The sequence below is a fragment of the Myxine glutinosa genome, unplaced genomic scaffold (genome assembly GCF_964187855.1).
Source record: "Myxine glutinosa unplaced genomic scaffold, kmMyxGlut1.1 SCAFFOLD_806, whole genome shotgun sequence".
Taxonomy (NCBI): Eukaryota; Metazoa; Chordata; class Myxini; order Myxiniformes; family Myxinidae; genus Myxine; species Myxine glutinosa.
Window position 1 is genome coordinate 76,317 of NW_027616901.1, and position 24,024 is coordinate 100,340.

General features: G+C 46.4%; 1 protein-coding gene across 1 annotated transcript in view; it reads left to right on the plus strand.

Annotated features, from left to right (window-relative positions):
- The window catches only part of LOC137420830 (integrator complex subunit 14-like), a 94,196-nt gene that overhangs the window by 65,813 nt on the left and 4,359 nt on the right, over positions 1 to 24,024 (plus strand). The window contains exon 9 of the mRNA XM_078768981.1: positions 12,644 to 12,762. Within this exon, the coding sequence (XP_078625107.1) occupies positions 12,644 to 12,762 (119 nt within the window). The remainder of the gene's footprint in view (positions 1 to 12,643; positions 12,763 to 24,024) is intronic.

Consider the following 24,024-nt stretch of genomic DNA (forward strand, 5'->3'; position numbering starts at 1 on the left):
GGTCGAAACTGCCGTCGAAGCTCAAAGCTGTGGTGGTTTAAAGCTCATGGGACATCCCTCTCTCCTCTCCTGGATCACGCAGCTCGTCTCAGGTGCGTCGCGTGCTTTCCAAGGGCTCATCCTCTGTATCTCATCTGAGGTGGGGGCGTCTCCCGTGGGTTATATAAGCCCCACCCTTGAACCTTCGCGAACCTCCCAGATTGTTCTCTCTCCGCCCTCTCAAGCCAAACCCCTTGTACTTGGTTGGTTGTTCGGGACTGGCTCACTCCTCCCCTCTATGACGAGGTGGAGACACGCCTTTCTTCTCCGAGCTGGCCGCGTGCTCAATGGAGTTTTGGGATGAAGAAAACCACCCAAATGCAGTTGGCAATGGATGCTTTAGGAATGGGAATGAAAGGGAATCTATCTCATTTAATTTGGTGTAATGCAGCGTTAACTAGTGGGAACAGAGCCTTAACCTACATAGAATAAGGAGATAACTGTACAGAAGGATATATGATTGGCTATGTGATTGTATATGGCATAACTACGGCAACGACCTTTGACCTTTATACACAACAAATGGAGGAAGGAGGGTGATATTTTACAATTCATTACACAAAAAAAAAAACACTTCTCATATCCACAACACTGCACCCTCCTCCTCTTAGGCACGTCCCAGGCCTATGACTTTTACTTTTAGTGTGGCACATAGGTGTAGTTCCCTCTACATTTAACCTAACCCTGAGTGTGACAGTTTTAAAACATAAATAAATATGTCCCGCTGCTCCATTGCACCCTGCCTAACAGACTCACGCCCACAGCTAACCGGATTGCGGAATGGTTTTCAAACTAAACACTTACGGTGGGGGCGCATTATTTACAATGACGCTACTGGTATTTACAAAACTAACCCAGGACCTGTGATTGTTCTTTTGGTGGGGGGGAGACAGCCTGTGCTGCATCGACGCACCAGAAAGCACCAAAACACCATCAAGCACCAATCGGTGCACAGTCACCACAGTTCAATAAAAACAGTAAACCCAAACCCTGCTGGTGGTCTTGCTCTTCGGCTCCCTCTGCTGGCTAATGCTCTTCCAGATGTTGTCAACTTCTTTGCTGGCGGCTTATTTGCTGGAAATAAACTTGCACAAAACGTGTCCATTTTTTATTTATGGCCTACAGGGCCGACTAGGGGGTTCACCTGTGGGGCATAGGTGCCCTGTGACCAAGGTCCGCCAGCAAGATCTCGGGCCATCATGGCCGGTTCCAGCAGAGGGGCCACGCCCCAACCCATGGGGTCCATGAGTAGTGCTCAGCCACAGACATGTGGTCCATACGATGGTGCATCGATGCAGACAGCTGGTTGCGGGAGTTTCGGGCACACACTGGCGGACTCCCGCACGCTCCCCTCGGCGCCCAGTGGCGCACAGTCCTCGGGTGGGAGACAAGGGGGGGGGGGGGGGGAGGGGAGAAGACAGGTGAGCGAGGGGTAGGGTCACAAGGGTACACATCAAACAAGGTAATGCAGGACGAGGTGCGTACGGAGAGCGAAGTGAGAAATGCTCGCCCCTACCGTACGCCCCCCACATGTGACCTACACTACCCCCCCTTGCCCCTCCCCGTATTTACAAAAACCTACACATTTGCAAATTCGTCACTACTGTCACGTCTTCCCCATATTTCCACTATACCAAATTCGTCCCCACAATCCCTCTAACCAAAATTTGCCATCACCAATTCATCATCAATCCTCATAAGGAGGGAGAGATGGAACACAAAGCACAATGTCACACCCACGTCATGATGCATCTCACATTCCAAACATTTGCACAATAAAATAACAACAAAACATGGCATGGTGCGGAGTTTCGTCACCTCAGGTGAGTGGATGTAGATGGTGCGAGGAGATCTCAATCCTAACTACCTTCTAAATGACTTTAATACACTTTACACTACCTGGGGTCTTTCCCTGCCAAACCATTGGCCATCTTACACTCTATGCGGTTTTAAGAACCAAATTCCCATTGAACAAACTGTGGTGCTTCCTCAATTTGGGGTCTCACTCCCCCGGTTCAACTCCCTGGTGTCTTCGCACAATTTCCGGGCTGGGTCGTGCAGCTCTCCCAGCAGGTCTACCCACCTGCACACCTCCACCACTGTAGTTGCCTCCGAGCTTACCTGCTCCTCACCCTAACCTATCTAACTGGGGAAGGCCCTCTGGCACTCTCCCCACTTGGTGCCCTCTCTGGCACTGGGCTACCCGGGTCCGTCCTCCGGATCCTCGGGCCCCATCCACAACTCTACCGGCTCCCAGAGCCCACCTGCGGCCTCACCGGGCCGACATCCTCACAGTGGTGGAGTGCTCAACCAACTACACACACTAACAGGCCAAACGCCCAGCCATTTCCACGTCACTAATGCACCCATCCAAATACCATTCTTCCACCACGCACCACAGATGCCAATATCCAACCACAATTTACCTGTACCCTCTACCTAACACTTACACTACCCTCCCCGGGTATTCGTGATAGGGGTCCACTCTTCCCCCATTCACACCTTCGCACCATCCACTCCACCCCATATATTCCATACTCCATACACCTGTTCAGTTGCACACCTGTGCAATCACTCCTACTGGTGCTTCCTGCACCCTCCTTTCTCCCTGGACCATTTGGTCAACACAACACACATCACCATCACTCACTCATACACTGCTCCATCCACCTGTTCAGTTGCACACCTGTGCAATCTCACCTGGTGCCACCTGCACCCTCCTTCCTCCAAAGCTCCTTCAATCATTCAATACAATGCACAACCACAATCGTTCCTCATGCACTGCTCCATACACTTCCACGCTCAAAACCATTCACAATCACCTTCTCACAATACACTCCTGAGTACACCTCCAACACTCACACGGCATCATCTGAACTACCTGGTGCCCTGCTAAAACTCGCGCTTCCCCGTCGCCCCTTACATTATTGCGCTCCCTCGTCATTATTATCCAACTACCCTCTCTATGTTCCCGACTACCTGTCCACTGTTGCTACCTAACCTTACCGTTACCTATGGTCATCTTCTCTAGATCCCTATCATTATCCTAACCCTCCCGGGCTAGTTTTCACTGCCAAACCCCATAGCTACTGCTCCTTTGCCCCTGCTGTGAGGGATGGCAGAGTTGCCATCCCACCACATCGGGCACCTCTCACTATCGCTATCAATTTTGTTCATCCAATTCCTGCAAATCAAAAATTTTCCAATCACTGCCAATTCTATTCACTTTTTTAAATTTCAGATCAAAAACACAATCATCATCACCGTCCATTAAACTTGAGCCTCGGTGCGTCATTACATTCTCAAAGCCCGGCTTCGCACAGCCGAGCAATGAACGCGGGTGGTTTGGTCGCCTGCAGGTTGAATCCGTCCGGCATTCGGTTCAGGGGGGGGGCTTGGTCGGGCCGAGATTCCACGCACCATCTCGGCGCGGCACCTTGCGGTCCCGGGCCCGATGACCGAGGCTCGCCCGGTCGGAACCCCGTCCCCGCCAGGAGGCACCGCTCCGCTTCCTCCTACTTGCCCTTGAACCGGGCCGGTCGCCTTGCCCGACAAGGCCCGGACTCGACCGTGCGGGGTCTAGCATCCAACAAAGCGCGATCCGCGCGAAGCTTCGCATCCAACAAAGCGCGATCCGCGCGAAGCTTCGCATCCAACAAAGCGTGCCGCGCACCGAGCGCCCGCGTCGGCTATCCGTCACCCTAAAGCCTAAGTCACACATAGGCGGATATTTTGGCGACTACTGGCGACTGCCGGCGATCAAGATTTTTCGGCGACTACTGGCGATTTCGGGCGGTCAAATATGGTCAGGCGGCAGTATGGCGACTGCAGGCGGCCACATTGCGACTGCATTACGACTACGCCCCGAGTGGGATGGCGACTGTTGAAGATCAACGACGACTGCATTGCGGATGCACGGCGGCAGCGTGGCGGCTAGATTACGACCGTTGGCGGATCGTGGCGACTGCATTGGGGCCGGGTGGCGGTTTACTCCGACGTCCGCAAGACTGCAATAAGACCGCCGGCGATTGGAGACGATTCACACAACTTTTTAAATCTTTATTTCTCTATTTTACATTTCACTTTATTCATTTCTATGATGTATGACATGAAGCATAAAGATGTTTAATGTACAATAATAAAGTTAATAAAGATGTATCATTGTAATGTAATAATCAAACTTTTCTGCTGGGAGAGAGAATGGAAATAAAGTCCAACAAATTATTTCCACTGGGCCCAAGTCCCATAAATAAAGTTTCCAAAGGACCAAAGTCCCAAAAATAAAGTTCCCAAAAGTCCCAAGTCCAAACAATAAAGCCATATCCTTGTCGGCACCACAGCACCTCACTCCACGGAGACCCTCACACCATCCTGTCTTGCCATGGAATCATGGTATGTCGTAACGCAGTCGCCAGGCAGTCGTATCTGTCGCCAATGGCCGTAACTCGGCCGCCACTAGTCCTACTGCTGTCGTCGTCAGTCTCCCATAGCCGCAGGGGAGACGTGGCAGTTCTTCTGTAGTCGATATGCAGCCGCAACAGTCGGCCCGTAGTCGGGAAGATGCCGCAGGAAGGCCGTATGGCATTCGCATCTCTGCCGTGCTAGCTGGTGGGGCGATTGCGGAAGACTATGAGCGACTGGGTTGCGGCCACTTTACGGTCTTATTACGGATACCGACGACAGCATGGCGGTTCCATCACGACAGCATGGCGGATCTTTTTTGAGGACGACTGAGCGCGCCGTTTTTAAACATTAAAAAAAATATTTGGCCCCTTTGCGGCTCTTGCCGACTGCAGCCGACCTGGGGAGGATATCCACGACTACAGAAGACCGTCCATTACGGTTTCATTACGATTGTCGGCGGGTGGTGGCGATTTTTCCAGTCGCCAGTAGTCGCCGACAAATCCGCCTATGTGTGACTTAGGCTTAACTGCTAACCCGGTTAACGTCGACGCCTTACTCGCATGCCCACACGCACACGCGACCCTTTCCACACTCACCAAGCCCGGCGTTCCAACGCCGCCCGTCCATTCCACACACTCCGTCCATTCCACCAACGCACTCCCTGTTACACACCACACCTCCCGCGCATCCTCGCCGTTCGCACACTTCCTTAACACACCTCGCGCATCGTCTTGCGTATTCTCCCCACTCGGTACGTACCCCGTACCACTCACCATGGGCGTGCACTCTTGCATCCACCCACTAACGCGCTCCGATGGGCTCTCCCACACCCGCGCCACAACCAACTCAGGTGTGCTTCCTCGCACACGTTCCACCACCACCTTACTCTCCGTGTCACACTCACCCTCGCACGTACACTTCGTATCGCTCTCACTCCCTGTGTCACATTCCGTACACCCCGACGTGCATTCTCGCTCGCACTCGGTATCACTCCCACACTTTATAACACGCTCACTCTTTGACCCACACTTTTTCCTCACACGCGCGCCATTTCCACTCACACGGGACCCTTCACCAACACCCGGGTGCCATATCGATCCCAATCGCATGACAATTCTCTTCGCGCCGAACACTTTTCTACAAAATCTACCCGCACAACATACAGCACGGCTCACCTGGGGGATCCTTTTCTCCACACGCACCTGCAAATCTTTATAAGGATTAGCAAGTACGGCATCAGGATGTGTATTCAGACTTTGAGCCATATCCATCTCTCCCTTCAATTCCCGGGCTACCTCCGTCGTCTTTTCAATTTCAACCATAACTATTGCTCTTTCTTTATTCACCTCGATGACCGCTGGCTTTAATAAAATTTTCTCTCCTACCTCAGCGGTCGCCGGCTTCCCCAAACCCCGGGTCGCGATCTCTACACCCGTCATTGTACCCGCGCTTTTCTCCACTTCGCCCAACCAGTGCTCCTCGACCCGCTTTACCTCCTCGTGCACCCGTGGGACCTGCTCGCCAAACCTGCTGTCTCTGTCCCTCTCCAACCCCTCATTAATTTCTTTGGCTTGGCCAACCATGCCCCCCAGTTTGTCCCCTAATCTGCTTCCGAATCCCTCCAATTTGCTTCCGAGTCCCTCCAATTTGCTTCTGAGCCCCCCGATTCGATTTTCCAATCGCTCCCCCATACTTTGTTCTAGACTACCCAACCCGTCTCTCAATTGCTCACTGGTACCCCTTGCTTCGTCCCTCATTCTGCTTTCCATCCCTTCCATCTGGTTCCCCATTTCTGCCCTTGATTTGTCCATCTTTTCATCTATTTCTTTACTTTGCACCACGAAGCATGCCCTGAATTGCGCCATAAAGAGGTCCAATTTCACCAGTGCTGCGGACTCGGCTGCCGCAGCGCCGCTATTTTGTGCTTCTGCAACCACGGGCCCGGCTAAATTTGGTGCCGCTGCAACCACGTGCGCGAGGGCGCCATTTTGTGCACCTGATACCTCCTCAACCACCTCCTCGTTGTTCTCCTCCTCCATTTCTCCCACATACATTTCCCTGGGGTCCTGGGTCGACTCTAACCCTTCTATCTCTCCCACCGGCATCCCGTCGCCTTGACCATCCATGGCACGATTTTCAAATTTAGGATGTTAAATAAAAGTAAATTTCGGCCCACTCGAAATTTGAGCGAGCTATTCGTGCTTCAGGTCCGAATCTCGCTCCCGACACCAAATGTTGCGGAACCCAACGTCGGCCTCGGATCCCCTTAGAGGGGGGATTAATCCCCTCTTCTATAACTGACCGACGTGGTCCCTGGCGCTGTACAGCGACCTCCGGATAGGCCGGTGGCACAGCCCCGTTCGTACGGTGGACAGATGTTAATTGCCGAGCGGTTTTAAGCAACCGCGGCACGAACTGTTAACAATGACTAGACCCGATCCTGAACGTTGGCCAAATCGTGCCACATGTATTCAATTTGGAAAAGACAAAGACGACGGATGTGAAGAAGAAGAAGGCAAAAGGTATGAAAGACAAATATAATTTATTACTAATATTTACACAATTAAAAGAAACCAAGGAGGAAGGATAATAAAATAAAAACAGAAGAAGAAGAAGCGGACACAGTGCACCTTAGCTTACCTATGGCAGTCTTACTTATGTACCCCAGGACAAGACAAAAGACAGACTACGAGCACACTTACACGACTGGGGAATGGAGGCAGGAATGACTGGAAGGAGGAATGGGAAGGCCCAACTGGAACCGGAGCACGGTCGGGCCGGGAGTGAGCAGCCGCCGCCCCCTTCTCGATCGGCACCTTCAGCAGCCACCGTTCCTTCGCGGCCACGGTCGAAACTGCCGTCGAAGCTCAAAGCTGTGGTGGTTTAAAGCTCATGGGACATCCCTCTCTCCTCTCCTGGATCACGCAGCTCGTCTCAGGTGCGTCGCGTGCTTTCCAAGGGCTCATCCTCTGTATCTCATCTGAGGTGGGGGCGTCTCCCGCGGGTTATATAAGCCCCACCCTTGAACCTTCGCGAACCTCCCAGATTGTTCTCTCTCCGCCCTCTCAAGCCAAACCCCTTATACTTGGTTGGTTGTTCGGGACTGGCTCACTCCTCCCCTCTATGACGAGGTGGAGACACGCATTTCTTCTCCGAGCTGGCCGCGTGCTCAATGGAGTTTTGGGATGAAGAAAACCGCCCAAATGCAGTTGGCAATGGATGCTTTAGGAATGGGAATGAAAGGGAATCTATCTCATTTCATTTGGTGTAATGCAGCGTTAACTAGTGGGAACAGAGCCTTAACCTACATAGAATAAGGAGATAACTGTATAGAAGGATATATGATTGGCTACGTGATTGTATATGGCATAACTACGGGAACGACCTTTGACCTTTATACACAACAAATGGAGGAAGGAGGGTGATATTTTACAATTCATTACACAATTAAAAAAAAACACAATTCTCATATCCACAACAATATATTCCTTTCAGCTGTTGAAATAAAGCTTTCTGAGGTCATTTGGCTATCGGTGAACACCCATATCTGCATCTTATCTGTGGAAACATGGCACACCAAGCTCCAGATGGCTAAACTTCTCAAATCCCATCCCCATACCCGATGGGAAAACGTGGCACCAATCTCCAGGAGAATTTCCAAATTCTTGCCACCTTCTTCAAACCGTCAGGTCTGGCCAACCGGTTCGTGAAACACTTGCACCAAAAACTCCCCTGGCCGACCCCACAAGAAGTTGGGAATAATTGGGGCCAAAAACTCCCCTGCTTTCAACTAGTAGTCATAGAAGTAGTCCTCATAGTCAATCAAAATTGAACACAAATGCCAACAAAGTAACCTGGTGTGTCTGTGCATGTGCATCAGTCAATGCAATGTGACCATCTCACTACTAAGCTCACCAGGTCAGCTTTTAGTTATAAAGAAACTCCATTGATGCAGTCCTGGCAAGACAAATCCAAATCTCAAGTCCAAAACCAAGTTTATTCATTCATAATATCTCAAGTCAAAATCCCAAAAATATTTTAGCCAAATAAGGAGGGAAAAATGTATAGAGGGACACAAAATAAGGTAAAGGCAAAAGAGCAGTTGGAATGGGGAAAATGGTACATCTAGCACAAGTCAAGATGTGTTATAGGGCATACACCAGGACATGCATGGCACCAACTCTCTGACCTGTAGAATGCCTCCGACTCGCTAATGTATCAGGAACATGTCTTCAAGAAACGTGTAGCACGATTTTACATTTCCTTTTCCCGTTTCTGCAAATTAAAGGTTGTCTGCATTATGATTCTTGTGTCGTCGGATGTCATTTGGAAAAACTTTTGTACGCAGTCAATTGAGTTCCAGTGCAAGTCACTTTTGAACTAGTCAGAGTGAGTGGATTGGGTAAGTTGCCTTAGCATGAAACAACCACTTGCATAGTATGTGAAACATGCATTTTAATGTGGCTCGACTTGGATCCAGTGATCGATGCCGACTCCGTTCAGGAATATTCAAACTTCTATCGCCTCCTCTCCCCTTTCCTTGCACATGATAAACCAATTTTTTATTGCCAGTTAATTCCTTCAATTCCTTTCCTTCTATTAATTACAAAAAATTTATTACATACGTTGTTTGTTAACCCTCTTTGGTCACAAGTCCATTGGCGGAGTTCTTCTTTTTGTGTGCAGAATATGGCTGCGGGTTACATCATTTCTTGGGGGCGCAGCTGTGCTGGACAAACAGCGGCCTGCAAATGTATTCACCCCTTCCAATAATGCTGCATTTAGATGAACTAGGGCATGCCCGTACTATATATATATCTAAAATTATATCCCCCCCCTCTATTTACATGAAATGGTTTGGTCCATTCGCAAAGCCAAAGCGAACGGCTTGCGAGTACGGTGACAATCCCCCCCCTCTATTTACATGAAATGGTTTGGTCCAAAGCGAACGGCTTGCGGAGTTTGGTAAATAAATCGCCATAGCTCGGTAACTACTTCTCCGATTAATATGAAACCTTGAAAAGGCACATCCTCGGGTCCCCAGCAATATACCTGGCAAGTTTCAAGTATATCGGACCCGTGGTTGTCGAGAAACAGCGGTCACAGACAAACGACACACACACATACACACACACACACACACAGAGATTACTGGAATTATAGATAGATTAAGAATTATGTAGAAACAATTTTTCCAAATGAACTCTTTTATTCATAATTACAGAGGTCAAACTAAACACTGTTATAGTTGAAGAAGGTTACATGTCAGGAATACCTGCAAAAAACATGTACGAATCAAAATTCACTGGTTGCAAAAGTATTCAGCCCCTTAGGTCAGTACTCAGTGGAAGCACCTTTTGCAGCAATGACTGCGATGAGTATTTATGGGAAGATCTCTACCAGCTTTGCACAGTGAGATGGTGAAATCTTTGAAATCGTTCTGCCAAGGTTGATGAAGATCGTCGATGGACTGTAATATTCGTGTTTTGTTCAATTGGGTTCATGTCAAGACTTTGACTGGGCCACTGAAGAACATTTATTTTCTTCTATTCAGCCACTCCAGTGTGGCTTTATCTTTGTGCTTCGGATCATTGTCCTGCTGATATGTGAATCTCCTATCCAGTTTCAAATTCATGGCTGACTCAGGCAGGTTTTCATTAAGGATTTTCCTGTACGTTGCACCGGCCATTGTCCCTTCTATCCTGACGAGCTTTCCAGTCTCTGTTGATTAAAATCAGCCCCATAACATGATGCTGCCACCACCATGCAAATCTATGCTACTTGCTGTGAGTTTATGGCGGCAAGGAACATCACGTGATCGCTCTGAGCGAATCAGCGCGCTGCTCTGCCACCGCCTCAGATTCCGTGTATAATATTCCTCGCTGAAAAAAAATATGGATCTAAAGATGAAAGAAAAAAAAACCTATGTGGTGTGAATGGCAATGTTCCTCGCTGAAATGTGAAAAAACGCAATCGCTTTTCGCTCTGAATTACGTGCGAACGCGTAACTGTGAGTTTATGGCGGCAAGGAACATCACGTGATCGCTCTGAGCGAATCAGCGCGCTGCTCTGCCACCGCCTCAGATTCCGTGCATAATATGCCTCGCTGAAATGCGCTGAGGTAAAAATATGGTAAAAAAATATTATGAAATAATTTTTTTTAGGTCGGCCATGTTCTTCCCAGGCTCAATGGCCATGTCTATGCCAAATATCAAGCACGTGAGCCTCTCCGTTTAGGAGTCTATCGGTAACATCACACACACACACACACAAACTGTGTTTTATATATATAGATGGATTTCACCGTACTCAAAGGGATATAATGAGTAAATTTGAAGTCTTATAACCCTCTCCTGAACGGTGCTTCTTCACCACTTCATGTCTGACTTCTTTGGAAAGTTCCTTGGTCTTCATGTTTGCCTTGTTGGTTAACCAAGTGTTTTTCTCCTTAAAACCTTTTATATAGGTGGGGGAGCTGAATTTTTACACTGATTACATACAGGTGATTACATACATCATGAAATGCTCAGGTAGCATCAAAATGTGAAAATTTGGAGGGGGAGAGGGGGAAAAAAAATGTGCAGGCCATTGTAGCTCACCTACTCTTCACAAAGGACACTGTGGGATCTCAAACATCCACCAACTAATGCTGGCAGATGGGATACTCAGTTTAACGACCATCCGGGTAATGGCACAGACACTGACGTCAGGGGATGGCCCGAGTTGTGGAACACCTGGATAAGTTTATAGCTGGGCCGAGATTTGAACCCAGGTTAGATAGCTGAGGTGAGTCTGCCTACCTCTAGGCCATGCTGCCAGCCATGGACAGAGTGAGAATTCGCGATCCATGATAGCGGGTGTAACACTAGTGGTTCCAAATGGCAAATGCTGTGGGCTGAGTTTTGTGAAAAGCATCGCTTTGGTCGATAATATTTTCTATTGCCTTCCTGTTCTTCAGTTCATATTCAGCAGATGTAAATACCACACACTTGTCTTCATAGCAATGCATGTTCAAGCTAATACTACTCATCCTATGGTAAGCAAGCATTTCTAGAAAGATTTGGAGAACCCATCCCCAAATAAAAAGGCCTTGGGAGTTTTGTAAATGTAAGCTTTAATACGATGGACTTGAACCTCACTCCGTTGGAAAAACGACTCTTGCTTTTAAAAAATGCACTTTTTTGTCTGACATGTCAAGTTTCAGAAAATAGCAAGGGTGATGGAGGGTAGAAGGCAAATAAAGCACTGATAGTACGTCAGTGGGACAATACCCCTGAAGCAACAAGTGAATGGTCTTACACCCTCTGCCCTCTCTTGGCTCTGTCCCTCCCAGGTGTCCGCAGGGTGCCCACGGTCTGTGAGTAACCCTGTTCTTGTTAAACTCCCCAAATCCAGTCTCAATGCTCACCTCCACTCATTTGTTCCTCTTTTCTCTCCCCTGTGGAACCTATTTCCCCAGTACGTTCAGTTCCATTCTTCCCTTCGGGGCTTCAAGACAGCTGTCACCACTTCCTCAGGTCATCCGCCATCCATACTCATGATCTCTTCTACCCCAAATGACCCAATTCCCAAACGCTTGATTTTTCAGGTTATTGTGATTTCCCCCTTCTCTCACACCTCTTTTTCTTTGTTACTTGGCGGTTGGTTTGTTGATTGTTAGCTCGTCTACAACGAAGTCGAGATGAGCTGTTGAAGCTATAACGATGTGCTTCAGTCAGTCCATTCTTCCTTCCTTTCCTTGGGTCCATTAACATTATTTTTTCCCTACTCCTCCGGCCAAATCGTTTTGAAACACGACATGACGATTCATGACATTGTTGCGCAAAAACTAATGGAGCCCTTTTAAAATTTCCATCCAGGTGGTGAAATTCTATGTTTGTATGTCCATCACATATCGTGAGATTTCATCATCTTATACAGCACAAATGAGTCACACACCACTGTGGGAAAAGATGAAGACATGTATTTCTGTCACTAATCATTGTTCCTTATACATACTTACATACATATGGTACGTGTACGCACGCGCACGCACACACACACACACACACACACACACAAAGATTTAACATTTAGGGAAGGGTTAATGAGGATAGAGAAGTTATATATTGTTTCCCGCCACAATTCCTCATCAGCTTATCAGATGCTGGAGAGTAAAAATGAATTTATTTGATGAATTCTTCCCATTCATCACTCACAGATCACAAGGAGAATCCATATGGAGTCGACGACTCTCAAAGTCCCTTCCCTGTGCCACCCCCAAGCAAGCGAAGCTATGCACAGATCCTGCCCGTGTGGATAAAGCCAAGTGGACTTCAGGTCAGAATTTTACAAACTTGACATGATCTGGTTTGGCATTAGTGTTTGAATTCACATCTGGAGGATAGTACAATTTACACTCCATGTAATTAGGACATTTTATTCACAGACGGAATATCATGAGACTGAGGCTGTATAAATCAGATGAGCGCAGCAAATAAGCTTGGGAGGGTTGGTTGGTTGGTGTGTGTTGTTGTTATCAACATACACAGGTTTCAGAAGGTGGAACATAGCCTTCCCAGGTCTCAAAGTATCCACCTCCGTTTGTGCATGCATGCATGCGTGCGTGCGACCAAATAGTACAATTAGGAAGTATTTTCTTCGACCAAGGCTGATAATAAGGACATATAGATGGAGGAAAGGGTAATTATGTTCAACCCACTGCAATAACAAAGCATCCCGAGTAAGATCAGAATAAATAATGTGCAAAGGTGGTAGAAACTACTAGCCCTTCCACTAGCCTCGACTAGGTAGAGTAAAAAGCTCCTGACAATGCGACATCCGCTACAGTAATATTTTTGGGGAAGGGGGTATGGGGAACGACAGGTATGGGGTAGATGAAGCACATGAAGAAATTATGCTCAGAGTGACTCAGAAGGAACGAGAACGACCCTCAGTAGAGCGCATACGACCAGGCTGAAGTTTACTTTCTGTATCCCACTGATAGGCCGGATCTGAACCAAAACATAATCGGTTTGTTCTTGTCACCTACCCAACTTATCCATCAGGTTTTGCCATAATCCATCCATAAATTGTTGAGATATCATTTTATATATCGTTTTTGACCCTATCACTCAATGGTGAATAATGACTTAAGCAACTAGAACGGCACTCAGTAGAGAGAATACCTCCACCTGGTTGGCCATAATCACTCAATGGTGAAGAATCACTTAAAAAAATTAAATAATTCTCATATCCGAATCCATATTCAGAACTACACCAAAATCGAATCGAATCGTCGTTGTCACACACCCAACCGGTCCACCAAGTTTCGTCCAAATCCGTCCACAACTTTTTGAGATATCCTGCTATGTATCGTTTTTGGTCCGATCTCCCAATGGTGACGAATCACTTTTAAAATTCTAGTAGCCGGATCCGAATCTTCACCAAAATCTAATCATTTCGTTCTTGTCACATATGCTACATCTCTGCCAAATTTCGTCCGAAGCCATCCACAAATTTTTGAGATATTTTGTTCACAAACAAACAAACTAGAAATCGGTCAGAGACCGAGGACTTGCCGGAATTAAAAATACTAGGGCATGCCCGTACTATATATATATCTAAAATTATATCCCCCCCCTCTATTTACATGAAATGGTTTGGTCCATTCGCAAAGCCAAAGCGAACGGCTTGCGAGTACGGTGACAATCCCCCCCCCCCCCTCTATTTACATGAAATGGTTTGGTCCATTCGCAAAGCCAAAGCGAACGGCTTGCGAGTACGGTGACAATCCCCCCCCCTCTATTTACATGAAATGATTTGGTCCAAAGCGAACGGCTTGCGGAGTTTGGTAAATAAATCGCCATAGCTCGGTAACTACTTCTCCGATTAATATGAAACCTTGAAAAGGCACATCCTCGGGTCCCCAGCAATATACCTGGCAAGTTTCAAGTATATCGGACCCGTGGTTGTCGAGAAACAGCGGTCACAGACAAACGACACACACACATACACACACACACACACACAGAGATTACTGGAATTATAGATAGATGGTGGCCGAACCACGTGACCGATGACGTCATCATTATTTGTTTTCTAAACGAATTTATTCCGAGATTATGCTCAAGAAATTTCATCTTGATTGATGAAGTTTTGTACTTGTCGAATTATGACGTCATAATGGAGGCACCTATGACATCATTAACATATTTTATTCCCCATGGAGAGTTCTTTACAATAAGCCATGTCTCAATTTTTTTCTATTCAGCACTTTCGGAGATATCGAGGTGCAATGTTTTTCGGTTTTTCCGAGATGGCAACCGAACCACGTGATCGATGACGTCATCATTTTTTTTTCTCCACCAGTTTATGCCGACATGGCGCTCAAGAAATTGCATCTTGATTGGATGAAGTTTTGTACTTGTCGAATTATCGAATTATGACGTCATAATGGAGGCATTGGGCCGAGAGAGTTAAAAATTGGGCACAGTCTATTCCAAGGCAAGTCAAATATGTGTGTCAAGTATGGCGATTCTATGTGCAACGGTGTAGACGTAGTAATGCGCACAAACAGACAGACAGACAGACAGACCAACCAACATACTTGCCGGAATCTTTTCCGGCAAGTAACAAACAGACAGGGGTGAAAACATAACCTCCATCCAGCTTCGGTGACGGTAACTGCAATGGTAATGAGTGATGAAGGTGGGTGATATACATATACGAGTACATATAAGGGAAGATGCATCAGTATTCACAGATGCACAGCAATATGCAGCACCACACCTCATAGCAATTTCATTTCTCCTATTGGTTCACGAGTTATCAAGTGACCACTATATTCGTCATGTGTGTGTCTCTGTGTGTGTCTGTCTGTCCGCAGCATAACTACCCGATGATATCATCCGACATTGATGAAACTTGGGTGGGAGGTTGATAGCATGATCTAGTTGTGTCCTGCGCAGAGTCGGCAGATTGCGTCCATTGTGGGCGGAGCCACGCCCGAAAAAGATGTCTTTTTAAGGGGTAATCGATTTCAAGCTACATCTTCTCCGAGGGGTTTGGTGGAATCTGACAGGGGTTTCGATATTTGGTTCGGCCAATGTCATGTGTCTAGCTCGATTTTTTTGTGTCTAGCTTGTCTGTGTCTAGATTGTCATGTGTCTAGCTTGTCTAGTCTAGCCCGTAGAGCTCGATTTTTTTTTTTTTTCATTTCATTTTTCACCGAATTTTCGGTATTGTGCAGCTAACTAACCTCATAACTGATTATACATTATTTTCTGTCTCATTTCAAGGTCAGTAACCTTCGTTTTGACATTTCAAGGTCACAAAGGTCAAATTTTCAAAGTTGTCGGAATCAAACCGAATTTACGGTATTCTGTAGCTAACTAGTCTTGGCCGCATTCCAGTGGATTGGGAACTGAGTACCCTCGTCCCTCTATACAAGGGCAAAGGTGACCCTCTGGAGTGTGGCTCGTACCAAGCGATAAAGCTATTGGAGCATGGAATGAAGGTATTGGAAAGGGTGTTGGAGAGGAGGATAAGGAAGAAGGTGAAGCTCGACGAAATGCAGTTTGGATTTATGCCAGGAAGAGGAACGACAGACGCGCTCTTTATTGTGAGGCAGTTGCAGGAGAAGTACATGGAGAAGAGGTAGAAGTTGTTTCTTGGGTTTGTTGATCTGGAGAAAGCATTTGATATGGTTCCACGTGAAGTATTGACATGGGCATTGAGGAAGTTAGGAGTGGAGGAACGGTTGATCAGAGTAGTGATGGCAATGTACAAAAGAGCGCGTACAGCTGTCAGGACGAAGGACGGGAACAGTGGTGAGTTTGAGGTGAAGGTGGGAGTGCATCAGGGGTCGGTACTAAGTCCACTACTATTTGTAGCTGTGATGGAGGTGCTGGCTCAGAACATTAAGGAGGGTTTACCGTGGGAGTTGTTGTATGCAGATGATCTGGTGTTGATTGCGGAAAGTATGGATGGACTGAAGGAAAAGATGAACAAGTGGAAGGAATGTATGGAGACAAAAGGTCTGAAGGTGAATATAGGAAAGACGAAGGTGATGGCAAGTGGTAAAGCATGTGGTGAGGTGGAAAGAACTGGGAAGTGGCCATGTGCTGTGTGCAGGAAGGGTGTCGGAGTGAGCTCCATTCAATGTACAATGTGCGCTGAGTGGGTTCATCAAAAATGCAGTGGTCTGGGAGGGTCATTAACCAGTGTGGCAGCTACATTCAAATGTAAGATGGCACAGAGGGAGCTGCAGGTGGAGGAAATGTTGAGTTGTATCTTGGAGACGGCGTGAAGCTGGAAGGTGTGAAAACATTTTGCTACCTCGGAGACATGCTGAATGGAGAAGGTGGATCAGATTCGGCAATGATTGCTAGAGTGAGATGTGCATGGAAGAAGTTTCGGGAACTGAGTGGCGTGCTGATGAGGAGGGGAGTGTCGTTGAAGCTGAAGGGAAAGGTGTATGCTGCATGTGTGAGAAGTGTTATGATTTATGGGAGCGAGACATGGGTAATGAACGTAGAGCAGCAACGAAGGCTGGAAAGGGTGGAAATGCGAATATTTGGGTGGATGTGCGGAGTATCGTTGAGAGAGAGGAAGACAAATGATGAATTGCGAAAGATGATGGGAATAGAGCCTGTAATTGATGCTGTGAAGAGGAACAGGTTGAGATGGTTTGGTCATGTGTTGAGGAAGGATGAAAGTGACTGGTTGAGAAGAGTGATGGAAATGAATGTAGAAGGAAGTAGAGGACGGGGAAGACCGAGATATCGCTCGCTCGTGAACCATCGTCTTCTCCTGACTTGTACAATATTATTATTTAATCAGGCTCCAACGTACTACTCCAAATTATTTAATCCAACGTACTGGTTGGAGCGTGTGTTCCAAGTCTGGAAGGTCGGAGGTTAGAACCCTGGCCGAGTCATACCACATCTATCTATAATTCCAGTAATCTCTGTGTGTATGTTTGTATGTTTGTATGTCTGTATGTCTGTGACCGCTGTTTCTCGACAACCACGGGTCCGATATACTTGAAACTTGCCAGGTATATTGCTGGGGACCCGAGGATGTGCCTTTTCAAGGTTTCATATTAATCGGAGAAGTAGTTACCGAGCTATGTCCAAAAAACGATTCAACCAATCAGAGAGCAGCGAGCTATCACGTGTGCCGAACGTGGCGAACAGACTCTGCCTCGGACGGCACATTTGAGAGCGTATTCATTTATTTCACGTTGGAAAACTATGTTGCCGTTAAACTATGTTTTAAAACTAATTAAAACTAATTTGCGATTCATCGTAACTGCGATTTGCGACCTTCCGGACAGTGAAGACTGCACTTCCGGCAGCCAATCACAGAACGCGTTATTGCGTAGGCGTGGCCGATGTGAGAGCGAGCCGAGCCGAGCGCGTGCGCCATTACGGTTCGTAATTCGATTTCTTCCGGAGAAAATAATAATTTCTCGATTTCTTATGCGCATTATTTCTCCCAATTCAGTCAGAGTGAAGGGCGGAAGCGAAGAGCGTTGTTTTTTTTGTTTACGGGCGTACGGGCGGGGTAGAGCGTACGGGTTGCGTTATTTTTTTTTTTTGGCAAGGAACGGGCACCCACGTACGGGCATGCCCTAGTACTTAAAAATAGCGGTAATGCCCCATGGCTCACCTTTTAGAACCAGCGAATCACTGGTAGGTGTGGACCCATGAAATATGTAACGGAGAAGAAAGTAAATACCTATGTTGGGGAGCAAACCCCTGAAAAAATCGGGGTCTGAGGAGGTCTACGGGGGTTTCCCTCCAAAAGATCATCGAAGGAATGACACCACCTCCTGGTGTAACCCCAGCCACCAGGATGCACGACAGAGTATTTAGCAGCACAGTAGCCAAGTGAACACACCTTCCCGCTTAAACATTCATTCATTCATATTCATAAGGGTGTTTTTCGACTGCTAGCCTTCTCTGCTTGGTAAGCTCATGGTCTAGAGCAGAAAAGGCATCTTGATACCTCACTTGCACCTCCTTCACTCATACAGTCAAGATATTGTCATTTCAGAACCATTTCATCTGCTTTTCCAAGAGGAGCCTTAAGGCATGGTCGTCGGCCCAGTCTTGTTCTTTACATAAAAAGCAGTCTCTCCGATGCTCCAGAAGACGTCAGTTGTTCTGACTCTCTAGATTCTAGAACAACCTGTCTTCCTGTTTGCACATGACTCCAGATTACGTTTTACACTATCCCATCCCACTGAGATGCAGGCAGTAGTTTCATCCCTTGAGCTGCTGATCTGGAAATTGATTAGATGCTGATGTGACAAATGTCTTTTAATCCTGGAGAATCTGCCTCACCCTCTCTCTCTCCAGAATGATCGTCAAACGAACCAACTGATTTACATGGTCAACCAATTGAAGAGGTTCAGCCTATTCAAGATCAAGGCTTAAAACTGCCCGTATACCAAAGCGAAACTCCAAAACCAGCAGCAGACTGGGTATCCTCCATCGTTCCAAGTCATTCCTTGAAAATTCAGAGCTACTCGGTCTATAAGTCCTTTGTTTGTAGTGCAATGGAGCTGTGCTCTACCCAATATGTTGGAACCTCCCCCCATAAAATCTGCTTCTCCTGGTTTCTGTGCAATAAAGCTCTCCACATCAATGGCAGATCCTGCGATGAGGCTGAAGCACCTGACACCTGTTCCTTTTACATTACAGACAGGTTAGTGGCCTCTGTTTTTTACATCTTCTCTGGGTTTGCTCTCTTCTTTTTTCAGCCTTCCAGTCTTCCCCAGCTCCTCCAGAATATTTGTTGACAGTTCATTGATGACGTACATTTCTTAACGAAAATCCCATAAATAATTAAAAAAGCACATTACTGGGCGACGCATGGTACATTCTTGGTAACTAGCAAATGTTGTTTTGTCTGCAATTAATTTATTCTGGAGGTTTTCCCCACCACCTCCACCACCGGTCAAAAGTTTTAGAACACCTCAATTTTTCCAGTTTTTATTGAAAGTTACGCAGTTTAATGTCTCAATGTACTCTGAAATTAAGCATAGAACAAATAAACAATTGGAGATAAAAAAAGAAATCACAGAATAATTTTGTTTAACAAAATTTAATTTAAATTTTTGACTCACCTTTTGCAGATTTTGCCTCACCTAGGTAGCCACCTTTTGCAGATTTTTTTTCTTTTTTCTTTTTTTGTATACAAGATCGAGGCTCGTGAAAGAGCTAACATTAATCACACAAAACGTCAAACCGACACATAAAACACAAAATAAGGGGAGCGGTAGACACGATGGGGAGAGAGGGGGAAGGACACAAACAACATTTGAGAGCAGGGACATCGAGAGAAATGTGTGAGGGAGAGGGCTTGGGGGGAGGTGGGAGAGGTATAAAACATGTGGACACTGCAAGGACTTCCAGGAAAGAAGTTGTAATTTCAAAAAAGTGTATATGGGGTGAATTAGCGGGGGTAGAAAAGATCAAGGTTTTGGATGGGGGAAGATAAGAGATGGTGGTGAACAGCTGTTTTAAAGACCTGGAGGGAGGAGTGGGATTGAAGGGAGTGGGGGAGTTTGTTCCAGAGGCGGGAGAAAAGGGGAATGAAAGAGTAAAGGTGAGCAGAGAGCCTAGATTTTGGCAGTTTAACCATAAGAGGGTTGCTGGCAGATCTTGTGCGACCTGTAGGAATATTTTGGGGACAGAGCACATAGAGAGCTGGGGGAGCAAGGCCGGAGAGGAGTCTGTAGAAGACAGAAAGACCACCAACCTGCCTGCGGTGAGTGAGTGAAAGGCCCTCGGAGTTAGCTACATCGCAGGAGATTCCAATGATTCTGAAAGCTTTGGTTTCAACAGCGTGAAGTCGAGCTAGGTGTGAGGCAGGAGCACTGGCCCAGAGGGGGGCTGCGGTATTCCATTGAGCTGCGGATGAAAGCCTTGTATGTGGTGAGGAGCTCAGGTGTGCCAAGGAAGGATTTCACACGATGGAGGATGCCTAGTCGGCGACTGGCTTTGGAGGCCAGCTTGGAAATGTGGTTTTCCCAAGAAAGATCATGGCAGATAGTGAGATCCAAAAGCTTGAGCGACAGAACTTCTTGGAGAGGATTGTTGAGGAAGTAGATGGGAGGGTTGTCCAGTCGGTCTTTTCTGAGAGACATCGTAAGAGTGTGAGATTTGTCAGGATTGAAAGACATGTTCCACTTGTTTGACCAGTCTGTGATTTTGTCCAGGTCTGCAGAGTGAGGAGGCTGCAGACTGCCGATCTGAGGGATGAGGAATGGAGCGGCAGAAAGTGGAGTCATCAGCAAAGAGATAGAGAGGATTTTCCAGAGAGTCGGAGAGATCATTGATGAAGACCAGAAAAAGCACAGGGGCCTACAACACTACCTTGGGGAACTCCAGCCAGAACAGGAAGGGGAGATGAGAGAAATCCATTCAGGGCCACATGTTGACTTCGACCAGAGAGGAAGTCTGCAAGCCATGCTTGGAGATTTCCATGGATACCATAGGAAGAGAGTTTGGTGAGCAGAGCTGGTTGCCAGACCGTATCGAAGGCACGTGATATGTCGAGAGAGACAGCTCTGATTTCCTGTTTGGCATTGAGATATAACTGCCGAACACACTCGTGGCATTCTTTCTACAATGGAAATCAAGTATTGTTTGGGAAGTTCTTCCCAACACTGTTGCAGAAGTTCCCACAAATGTGTTGCACTTGTAGGTTGCTTTGCTTTCACCCTTCTGTCCAGTTCATCCCAAACCAGCTCGATGGGGTTTAAGTCTGGAGACTGTGCTGACCATTTCATGATTTGAAGCCGACCGTCTAGTTCTTTTCCTCGAAGGTAGTTTTGACATAGCCTGGAGGTGTGTTTAGGGTCATTGTCTTGCTGTAGGATGAACCCCTGACCAACTAGGCGTATACCAGAGGGTATTGCATGGTGCTGAAAAATGAACCCTTTTGGTTCAAGATGCCAGTCACTCTGTGCAAGTCGCCGACTCTGGATCCAGCAAAAGAGCCCCAGACCATCACGCTTCCTCCTCCATGTTTGACAGTTGGAGTCACACACTGAGGAACCATCCTTTCGCCTACTCGACGGCATACAAAAACCCTGCCTGATGAACCAAAGATTTCAAATTTTGATTTATCGGTCCATAAGACCTTCTTCCAGTCTTCAGTAGTCCACTGGCGGTGCTTCATGGCCCAGGCAAGCCTCCTTTTCTTATTTTGCCATCTTAGCAATGGCTTTCTTACTGCCACTCGACATGTTAAACCTGCAGCTCGAAGTCTTCTCTTCACAGTTGAAACTGAGACTTGCTTACTTCGACCAGTGTTAAGCTGTGCTTGAAGCTGTTGTCCTGTGAGCCGCCTATCACGCAAGCTGTTGACTCTCAGAAACTGGTCTTTGGATTCTGTTGAGGCTTTGGTTCTGCCAGACCTCTTCCTGTCAGAGTTTCCTCCAGTTTCCAAGTGCCTTTTGATGGTGTAGGAAACTGTACTCACTGACACCTTGGCTTTCTTTGGAATTTCTCTAAAGGAAAGACCTACACATTTAAGGGTTATAATGGTCTGTCTGTCTTCCTTTGTTAATTGCCTTTTTCTCACCACTATGATAGCAATATACTACTTCCTGCAGTGCAATATTGTCCAAAGAATGCTTCAGAGGGTGTAATAACGGTCTGTTCCAATACTGCTTTTATACAGACAGGGGGTTTGTAATCAAGTAATCAGCAGAGGTTGGGACACCTGTAGGAATTGTTTGCATCACCTTTCAAGGCTTAATTTACTTACATTGCTGCAGAACAGCTGTAAGTTGTTAACCCATTACTTGTTCCCTGAAGAAGGCCTTTTTTTTTTTACTCCCACCAGGGAGTAATGCATTCGATCGTGTGTGTGTGTGTGTGTGTGTGTGTGTGTGTGTGTGTGTGTGTGTGTGTGTGTGTGTGTGTGTGTGTGTGTGTGTGTAAGATATCTGGAAAAGTTCTGAGTGGATTTGGATGAAAGTTGGTGGGATGATTGCCCTTGGGATAAGGAAGACTTGATTAGTTTTTGGTGAAGCTCAGGATATTATTCCGGATCCAGGAATTTTTTGAAGGATTGTTTACCATTGGAAGATAGGGCTCATTTTTTTTTTTTTTACATTATCTTCTATATATTCTATATTTAACATTGTGATATGAAAATAGTTTTCATATTTGTTGTAAATGTAGTTTAAACTCGTGGTTATGCGTTAGAGCGGTGTATTTTTTTTAGCAGCGTCGTCTTGAAGGTTCTTTTCTTTTTTTTTCTAATAAAGACATATTCTGTCATTTTAAAACCACCAAAGTGTGTATTCGGTTTCCCCGTTTCATAAAATGTATCGTTTGATACGTATAATGCTTTAAAACTTTTTTTTTTTTTTTTTTACCTCAGAAGAGATATCAACATTTACCTCAGCAAATGTCAATCGCGGTGTCAGTATTTGATGAACTTATAAAGACTTAGGTGAGTTATAAGTGTGACAAGCATGTGCACGGGATTCTTCACAGAAGAATGAGTGGTCGCATTAGCTTGGACGACATAAATGAGCGAGTTTTGTTTTGACGTTCGGGCCAGTTTTACATGTTGTATCCCTAAGGAATGAAACGAACGTTTTTCTGGCTTACAATTTTATTTGAAGTCACACATGCCTCAAAATACACTCACTTATATAGAATTGAATGCTGAATCCGAAAATGTAAGTGAAATTGCCTTGTTTTTTTTTTACATTATCTTCTATATATTCTAAATATATATCTGTGCAGTGTCTGTCTTGTGTTGTCACTGAACTACTCCCTCAAACTTTTGTGAAATCGTACTATTCCAACTTGACCCACGGCGGGAGTATGCGCTCCACTGAGTGGCGTTCTAGTTTTACAATATAACTGCAATTTACATTATTTTCCCATTTTTGCTAACCTAAACTTTTTTTTTTTACCTCGAGCAGTTTACTGCTTACCTTTGCTTCGAGTCAAGGTGGTGTTACTCATTCGACTCTAAATTCAACTATTTGGGAGGTTAACATAATGGTTATCCGCTTAACTCAATAAGTTGTCTTAGCTTGCATTATTAACAGCTCTCTCCTAAGGGAGTAGAAAGCTGCACCTGGAGGTGCTCGACAACATCATGGATTGCTATAAAGACAACTTAAGGTGGTGGTGAGTCCACCATCAAGGACGAGAGGGAAGTGAGATTGGACAAACATGTTTTCCACAGATGGGAGAAAAGGGGTACGATGGAGTGGAGTTGAGCAAAAAAAAGATTTGATTTGAAGGGGTGAGGGAGAAGTTAACATGGAGGGTTGTTAATGGATGACTGCCTTCAACCTGGAGGGGCTATATAGTGGTGGAGAGTTGGAGGGGGGGGGGAGGGGGGTAAAGGGCAGTTAGGGAGAGGAGGGGGTGAGGGGGGCAAAGGCAGGAAGTGCAAGGTCAGATGCCAGAGCAACAGGTTCAATCTTTTGCAAATTGTCACCAGTAAGAAAGGAACAGACCCCATGACTCATGCCATTGACATTCATAGATTTAGCCTGCACACACTCCAAGAGAGGGGAAAAAAGGCCTGATGTCAGGGCCAAGATCCACAAAT